General features: G+C 43.8%; 2 protein-coding genes across 2 annotated transcripts; both read left to right on the top strand.

Moving 5' to 3' along the window:
* Positions 1-877: 877 nt before the first annotated feature.
* Positions 878-2,564, top strand: LOC119739491 (glutathione S-transferase theta-1-like; the record flags this gene model as incomplete). Its single annotated transcript, XM_038214467.1, is given in 2 exon segments — positions 878-997; positions 1,651-2,564. Coding segments are annotated over 2 exon segments (517 nt in total), but the record flags the coding sequence as incomplete, so codon positions are not given.
* A 123-nt stretch (positions 2,565-2,687) lies between these two features.
* Positions 2,688-6,771, top strand: LOC119739489 (glutathione peroxidase 2-like). The gene is made up of 2 exons (XM_038214466.1): positions 2,688-3,721; positions 6,006-6,771. The coding sequence occupies exons 1-2, from the start codon at positions 3,371-3,373 to the stop codon at positions 6,543-6,545; spliced, it is 891 nt and encodes a 296-aa protein (XP_038070394.1). The 5' UTR covers positions 2,688-3,370; the 3' UTR covers positions 6,546-6,771.
* Positions 6,772-9,236: the final 2,465 nt, after the last annotated feature.

Here is a 9,236-nt window from a genome sequence, read left to right on the forward strand (position 1 = left end):
AGTTAATGGTTAATATTCATGGTCTGTCGTTGCTACTATGTGCGAAGTGTGTCGGTGATGTAGCAGTATAATCCGTGCTCGTGATCACTGCAGAAACCATGGTGCGTGCCACGGTATACAGACAGGGTGCGTAATAAGTCATCTTTTTCAAAACCAAGTTGAAGTTTTGAGCTTTTTCAACCTTGTATAATAATGAAATATTAGTAGGTACAGTCGACTCTCATTATAAAGAGGTTCTGCTTATAAAGAGCAAATTCTGAAGTCCCAAATCTCAGGTTCTCTTTGTGTTTCTTTGTTTCGCTGTCCTTTTATAACAACATTCCTGTTATAAAGAGGTAATTTGGCTAGTCCCATCGACCTTGTTATAACGAGAGTCGACTGTTTAACCTTGTGTGAAAAAATGAAGTTAGTCGCATTTACCATACTCTTTTGTGGACCTTTTTACTGCGGTGCCCGATTTAAGTTTTTGTCCACGAGGCATCAGAATTTTGCTAAAGAGCGGAAACAGTACAATAAAGACATTATAGACAACACATATTTCAAACTGACTGAAACTTGGCTGACTCACCCTTGTGCTGAGCACAGAAATCCGCTAAGGACGGAAAATACTAGCTCAGCGGCTAGTAACAGGTTATGCAGTCAACAAAGTGACATGCTATAATGTAAAACGTCTTCTGACTGGTTCACGGATATTTTTCTAACTGGATCACGAACTTTTGGCCCAGGTTAAAGTTTCCGGACATATGTAACTTGGTGTGCACTCGTGATGGCCCCCAGTCATGGCGGAAGCATTGTGCCTCACTGCATGTATGATAATATCCCCCCTTACTCATTATGAATTAAACAATCCCTTTTGTATTATCGACTTTTCTCTCAGCCCGTCGATTTTGAGATACCTGTCTACTCGGTACACCCACCACGCGGGCTACGGTGAGACGACCGCGCAGCAAACGATGGTCGAGTCGCTCATCAACTGGGCACACGCTGATTTACACAGGTAATATAATCTTTTTATGTAAACAAACAACAATGTACAACACTGAGGGCAGGTTTTGTCATATCATGAATATACAAAGTGTCTCTCATTCATATCAGAGACAGCCTCGACTCCATGGGCGCGTGCACGTTCCTTACACTAACGCGCAAGGCATGATGGGAAAGAACATGGCGCAGCAAGATCGTACCTATGGGGAACGAGGTTGTATCAGAGATGAACAATGGCCTGTCCTCAGGTGTGACATCAGACGCAAAGGGTCTGTATCTTGCTTGCCATAATGAAGAGATTCGCAGGTTCGCACGTCCCAAGGGCGCGGTATAGACCTGTGCGCAGGAAATGCACGTGCACCGTTTAATGGTTAGCAGACTTTTGAGACGCTTGCGGCAGTAAACACAACGGTCCTTTTTTGTTTACGTCATGTTGAAGCTGCGCATGTTCAAAGTGACGTAAACCTGAACTTGAAAAGGACCGGTGCATTTGCTGCCACCAAGCGTCTCAAAAGTCTCCCAATGGCCAATTACACTTGACCAATGCTTTGTGGCACGTGCGTTCCTTCACATGATTTTGTGAAAGAGTTAAGACAAGCGAGCCCTAGATTCAGACTACCCAACCCTAAAATTTCCTAAACATACCTCACTTCTGGACCATTTCAGAATAGTCGGGTACCGCTGCGCATACCCTCAAGTCTTCGAGGAGTTCCAACTCGAAGGCGAGTCAGCCACCGAGGTCCTGATTGAGACGGGCATCAAGCGGCTCACCCACTACCTAGAGCGCCTGGAGAAACGCTACCTAGGCCCCACCAAGTTTCTGTGCGGTGACGCGCTGACGATAGCGGACTCGGCTGTGGCGACCGTGCTTCTGCAGTCCGAGTGGATGGGGTTCTCGCTGCGTCTGTGGCCGCGCGTGGCAGAGTGGATGCAGGCGGTCTGCAAGCAGGAAAACTGGGAGGAGGTGCACGGGGCCCACGCGGCGTTTGTCGGCCAACTGCGGGCTGGCATTTTATACCCGACCTCGGATAGTTTCGGGACTAAGGATTCGGCCACGAGCTAGGACATCGCTGGCCTAGTCTTTAGGAGTCAAACTCTTGAGTGACTTTTACTGCATTAAGATCAAAACAGATCGTCTCTCGAAACTGAATTTGCATATTTTGTGTGCTGTGCACTTTACTTCTTAAAAAAAAGTATAGGTGTGTTTTTAACTATAGTTTTAGTAACAACAAATCCCTTCGATTGTATGTTTTTGTAATGAAACAACTCCTAAACTACTCCTTGAAAATACCATTACAAAATGAAACAACATTATAGTTTGTTTACCTTTTGTACATCGTACTCTAATTACTATTAGTATCAATATTATTATTATGTTAATTGATCAATCGCACGGTCAAATGTATGCCAATAATGGTTTCTTAAATTTATCAAATTAAATATGATTTATCCAATAACTGTCCAAACTCCATCACTTCTTAGTTATTATGAATTGTAATGAATTGTCTATATTGTCTCAAGCTAGCGAGGTTTTCCCCTATAGAAGAAAGAAATGAGGTATAAGAATTCTGTGGGAGGCCCGCCAGGTAGCTTTAGCCCTTGCGTAAATCCGCTAAAATAGTGCGGGCTCTATCCTTCAAGTGTTTATTGCTCTGTTATTGGCCATTATAGCACTTGGACTACTGCAAAATGGTAGTTTGTATGTCAAGTGGTGCACTTGAAGGGGACTCGCTTCATACTTCGGGATATATGCACATCCCAGTTTCTATTGCGATGTTATTGGGGTTATTCCCAAGTTCCAATATTGACTCGATGATATTGGGCCGTGCGTCGGGCTCAATAGAAATCCATATCTGGTCAAGTGATATGGTTGCTATCCGTACACAAAGATAATGCACAGTTGCTAGCCTGTGATGACCGCGTAGTCTAGTTATAGAACTACATCATCAAGGGAGAGCCAAATTTGTCGAGCACTGATGGGCAGACAGAGTGTACAGAGCTATAGGTGTGGATAGTTGGTGTCTGATGCCAATTCTCTTAAGTTTGCAATTTCAATTCTGAACTTACTGATGAGGTAACAATTTCGTATCAATGTGTAACGGCTTCGGATCTGTGGGTTTAGGCCACAGCTTGTATATAAATAATCAGTGGACAGCTACAGTCATCTTGATGGCATGTTTTATAAAGTAATGGTGTCGGACGTTCTGGAAATAACTCTTTGCTTGTGGATGGAAACAGATTCATAAGGCTCATCAGATTGATGTTATAGTCTTTGAAAAAAAGATGATGCAGAACTCTCTTCAGTCAAAGCAGTCATTCGTCGGCTGAGTGAGGAATTGAAAAGAATTACATTTCTACAACAACAACAAAACAATTGAATTATAAGATGTCTGTCAGCAGCGTCCAGCAGCCAGGCAAGGGAGTCGTGGACTCGCTTCGAGTCGCCATCAAGCCAAGCGACCTCTCCCACGACATGACCAAGAGCGCGAGCGAACGGAACGGCTCGAGCAACGGGAGCTCCGACGACCGGAAGACGTCTACGGAGGAGGACGAGGAGGAGGCCTACCGTTTTTCGATCGGTTCGCTGGTTCCCGTCTCTATGGTCCGGTCCTTCTACGAGCTGTCCGCGCTTGGAGGAGATGGGAGGATGGTGCAGTTTTCCCGGTTCGAGGGACGCGTCACGCTGGTGGTTAACGTGGCCACGGGAGACGAGCAGGCTACCAGGGAATTTACTCAGGTAACTGGGTTATGGGTTTACGACACCCCCCCCCCCCCCTCCCCCGGCTCCATCTCTGTTTTCGTCTTCTTCTGCGAGATTCATAAGAATCCTACTTTTAAACTTTGAAAATACATTAACCATATTGACCCAATGTGACAGCATTGTTTCTATTGTTTCTATGCTAAAGCAGAATGAACCAATATTGGTCCAGAATTGATCAAGTCGGGGGGCTAAAAACACAAAGATGGGGCATGAAGACGGAGACGAAACCAAGCATTCGTAATCACTAAAAGTTGAACTTCTCTATGGTAAAACATGCACGCTGACTGTCCTTTAAAAATAGCCCAAGATAAAAACCCTGTCAAATTTCCGCGGATAATAGTTTTCAAGGACACAAATCGGGCAGTATTTGGTATAGGATGATAAAATTAATGTCATCTCATGCTAAACAAGAAAAAAGAAGGCTGAATTATTGCATGCGGACGCATTATTAGTGACATTTCTCAGTGGTCCATGTTTTTGTGTATAATTATGTGCATTATGTTTTGGGAGGGAGTGGGTGGGGGTGTACAGTAAGAAAAAGAAAGGACCACTAGTGTGGGTAATGGCACGACTTCAAGATAAACCGGTCCAAAGGTATATTCAGCGGCAATTTATTTCCAATTGTTTTGTATCATGAACACAAAATCAACTGCGCGAACAATGATATCGCGGCTGTAAACAACAATTAATTATTATTTCACACAAGCCGGCGATGGCAGTTGAGGGTTAAATAAAGTGCAGCTCAAAATGAAATCGAAGATTGACTATGAAAGATTTTTTTCTAAAAGGAAGTTTACCTCGTTTCTGCGGGAAAATGCAAAAAAAGTTTCTAACATAAAGAGGGGAAAACATTTCATTCAATGTAGTTGCACGGGTACGGTCGGTTGTTATATACCGTCCACATTCAATATATGTACATTCAAACCAGAGATCTAACAGATTGTAAAAGGCTATGGGTTTTCCACCCATTCCAAAGGGATTTACACAGTTAGTGATATCAGCGCATCAGATTGTCATCATGGGCCTTTTCACTCTGACGTAAAAGTCCATCCCATTGGAATGGGTCCCATCCCATTGGAAAAACCCATAGCCTTTTATAGTCTGTTAGATCTCTGGTTTGCACGAATGGATTTCCATGGCATTTTCCCCCTTAATATCGTCGCTTTGCTCACGAAGTGACAAAAACCTCGAAAATCGATAATTATTCCATTTTGAGTTTTACTAGCCATTTTATTATAGTTGTCTCAAGGAACAATTTGACCAAGTTTCAAGGCAAAATATTGTTTACTTTCTTAATTATTGTAAACAAACAATTGACAAAAAGCCTGAAATCGGTGATTTTCATTTTCACCAAGTGTAAAAATGTGTAAAATGTTCTCACGAAGTGACAAAAAGTCACTTCGTGAGCAGGGCCAGAAATTATACAATGGTCTACACGCGGAAGGATGGGAGCATACACGCGCGCGGCGAACGATGTTGAAAAAGAACAGACGCGCGCGCGCTCAACTGTCGTGACGCGCAAAAGTAACAAGTTTGTTGCGTCGAAAAAAATCCCACGAAGTGACAAAAACTGTGTACAAAGTAATTAGCAAAATATGGGACCCAAAGTTTTGATGTTCTCACGAAGTGCAAAAAAGTTTCATTAATGAATTACTGTTTAATTACGAACTATTTTTAACAAACAACTATGAATTAACAAAGAGCAAATCATTTCCTATTGGACAATGCAAAAATTTCCGAATTCTGTTACTGCAAAGTGGTCGAAAATGTCTTTTGAAAAAATGAATAACTTCAAATGCGATTATCTCAGAATGAACTTTTGTCAAATTTTTAGGTTTTTGTCACTTCGTGAGCAAAGCGACGATATTATACACAAGCGCAGCGTATAATAATATGCTCCATCAAGATGAAATACTCATGTTAAGTAGTTTTGAGAAATTAAAGGATATCCGATTGCACAACTTTTTGGGGGGCACCTTAATTGCAGTGTGAATTTAGTACTCTGATAGCATTGCGCATGCCTAAGTGAAGATAGCGAGGAGAGTGACCGGTCACGTGAAAGGGTTTAATCAATTATAGGGTAAAGGAGTCCAGATTTCATATGAGCCCGATTTTCATATGACACCGGTTCATATACTTCACGCGAATGCCCAGATTGAAATTGATGCAAATGTTTTGTCCCCGCCGTGTAGATTGCCGGCCACAGTGCAACAGGCCTATATCTAGTCACATTTGCATTTTGTTTTCGTTCATTACGCAGATGAATGAGTTCGTCAGCACCTACGAGAGCCGTGGCCTGAGCATTTTAGCCTTCCCCTGCAACCAGTTCGGCAACAGGGAGCCATGGGATGACCACGAGATACCGCTCTGCCTGCGCCACGTGCGTCCCGGCCGAGGCTTCGCGCCAAAATTCCACCTGATGGCGCGCTGTGACGTCAACGGGGCGCGCTGCCACCCGGTCTTCGAGTACCTGAAGCAGCGGGTTGCAGGCTGCAGTGACGATCACTCCCCGACCATCAGGAGCCTGCGGGGCCGCCTGCTTCCGCCTAAATCTCCCGACATCCGTTGGAACTTCGAGAAGTTCCTAGTGGGCCACGAGGGGAGGCCTTTCAAGCGGTTCTCCTCACGGACGCCGATGAGGTCGCTGTCGGGGGATGTGGAGAATTTGCTGCGGAGGTCGAGCATTGCGATGCAGTCATCAGCCAGCAAGTACGGTGGCAATAGATTCGTTCACTATGACCCTGGACAGGACAAAATACGGAAGAAGAGAAACTCAGCAAGAGGCAGCGATGTATCATAAATTATGTAGGCCTAATCTTTCAATCATCTGATATGGTTAATGATGATGTCTTTCGTTGATAATGTGACTCAAAGACGGTGATAGGCGTCCTATCAAACCATATTGGATTTCACCCACGCCCCCGATCCCAAGGCGTCATATATTAACTTTATCCAACATGGACAAAGAGATAGAAGATAAAATTGCTCTGGAAACGAGTGGCTCTGTGGAACGACACAACTCCCCCTTCGGAAAAGTGTATTGGGGGGGGGGGGGCCGAGGGGACTCAAAATGTCTGTAATTCTACGGAATGGTTGTCGAATGACCCTGAAAGAATTTGTAGCCTACAGAATTAAGATTTCTTTATTTGCTTTAGAGCTACGCCCAAGACCCTGCAAGAATTCATGAGGCTGTTTGTTAATTAAACAAGTCTGCAGGGTAGGGGGGGGGGCGAGATGGATGTACGAGAGTGGATTTTAAGAGAATACAAATAATTATACTAGAGAAGGTTTGCAGTATTTGGAATGTCTTTAGAGAAGATGTGTATACGTGCGGTTCTGAAAAGAACCCAAACTCGACGTTCCGATCAGTATTCTCTGATCACCTTCTGGAGAATGTCGGACTGGTGGCACGGGCGTCGCTACGGGGGGATGGGATGTCGCACCCCCTCCCCCCATTAAACAGTTTTGTCGGCAAAATCATGGTACTGTCGGCAAAGTAAAAAATGAAGAATGGATAAGGAGGGGGAAAGGAAGGGGGAAGCAGAAAAATGGAGAATGTAAATAATAAACATGCACCGCTGCTCAAAACTCTGCGAAGCTAAAATCCGGTTCTGCAACCGATGGCAAAAGATTGTACATTCTGTCATGTTGGCACGATCCGAGCTGCCGCGCGAGGTCGCTTCACATACGGCGGTTGACAGCTACAGCTGCTGTGCAAAACACAAGCTCGCTCGCAGGCAGTTACGAATTGTAACTGATTCTTAGTGACGACTCAAAACCATGGATCAAGCTAAAGAGGTCAAGCAACAGTTTGATGTGCATGATGTTTGTGATCATCTTTGATGACCCACCCCATCTAGCCCCCTCAACCCGAGCACATTTCATTCAAAAAGTCAGGGGAAAGTGGCCAGGAAATGCCTCAGATTGCACCACAGAAAGTCTAGAATTCAAAAAAAAATTCCGGGGCCCTTAAGCGCTAAGCGGCCCCAGACCCCACGCCTTCATGAGGACTTCGCGCTCCGCGTTTGCAAATCAAAAGTTCCACCCCCCCCCCCCATTCCCATCCTGGGTTCAGGGACCGGCCTGAACAAGGTATGCGCACACGTACTGAGCATGTACACCCAGTTTTGCGACGATCAACCAACCATTTCTTTTCAGAACCGCACATCTTGCCAAAAGAGATTTCCATGGTGCAAACCTTCAGTAGTTCATTCCACCACCAAATCTGTTTCAAATCTGTAGTAGCATACAAATAATTTGTGATATTGTTCATAATCACAAGTAATGCACATACACACAACGTGTGCATATTATGTCTTTTTATCCTGTCGTATTTATACTAAAAACGAAAACCCCAAGAAAATGCTGAAATCGAGGATGGATTGCGCTGTCTTTCTTTTTGTACCTAAAGAGCTCTGAATTTTTGCGTGGTTATACGAAGGTGTGATGCTGACAGGTACGTGGGTAGGGGAGATGTGTAATGGGTATTATAGGGTCTGTGACCTTGTTAGCTACCTATTATTCCACGGTATAATAATCTGCTGTAAATCAAACCAGAAAGGCAGTTTTTGAAAAAGAAAATAAAACGTAAGAAGGCTGTATTTGGATTCTTAAAAAACCTCCAATCAGTTTTCCGAGTCTCTAGGAGGAGAACTGCGACTTCGTTCTGTTCATCCTTACAGTCCATCAGGTTTATCATCAACAGAGGGCGTTCTTTCACAACATGGAGCTCAGTACTCCATATCCAAGTCCCTGTCGTGGAATAATTGAACCATTTTCAGAACAGCCGCTTAACATTAAAGGATGGAAAGTTTCACCCACAATGACTGACGAAGTATGCATTTTCTTCACACAAAAAATAACCTGGGCTTTGTGATGCGCAAGAGATTCTGTCACTGGCTCGATCCCTTCGATAGAAGAACGGGCCCGTACGGGTAGCCTGGCCCTTCACAAGCGATCAGCCCTTTTTTTGCCTTTTAGTGTGCGGATCAACCGCCACCGATTTCTCAATAACATAATTGTTGTTTTATTTTCATTAACTGAGTATTGTGTGTTTGAAAAAAAGCATTGGAAAGAAATAACGGAATCACATGAAACGACGACAACTTTCTGGCGATAATTATTATCACATCATGAGCACCAGCAGATTGGTCTCTAAAGAGCATTGAGGGCGCTATACGGCAGTACCGCTAATTATTCACTTTATATCGGCCTGCGCATCCATACACATACGAACTGATCAAAAAAGAACGAGAACAATTTTGCCCAGCCAAAAATACCACAGAGTTAGATTGGCCACATGGAATTTGGGCTAGGGGAACCTTGATAGTACTGAATTCAAATAGAAAATATTTATGAGGTCGTTCACGCAAAATTATCAATACTCGTGGTATTGAAATATATTTTTGTCAACTTTCAACACATAAAATGATAATTTACCATAACTTGGGCAACAGGATTGGACTGTAGGCCCTAACTCATTGCATTTTAA

Source organism: Patiria miniata, unplaced genomic scaffold, assembly GCF_015706575.1.
Source record: "Patiria miniata isolate m_02_andy unplaced genomic scaffold, ASM1570657v1 HiC_scaffold_30, whole genome shotgun sequence".
Taxonomy (NCBI): Eukaryota; Metazoa; Echinodermata; class Asteroidea; order Valvatida; family Asterinidae; genus Patiria; species Patiria miniata.

Excerpts from the sequence above, each read along its gene's own strand:
- LOC119739489 (XM_038214466.1), top strand. The coding sequence starts at position 3,371 with ATGTCTGTCAGCAGCGTCCAGCAGCCAGGCAAGGGAGTCGTGGACTCG. Across the intron at positions 3,722-6,005 it reads CTACCAGGGAATTTACTCAG|ATGAATGAGTTCGTCAGCAC; the intron begins GTAACTGGGTTA and ends TTCATTACGCAG.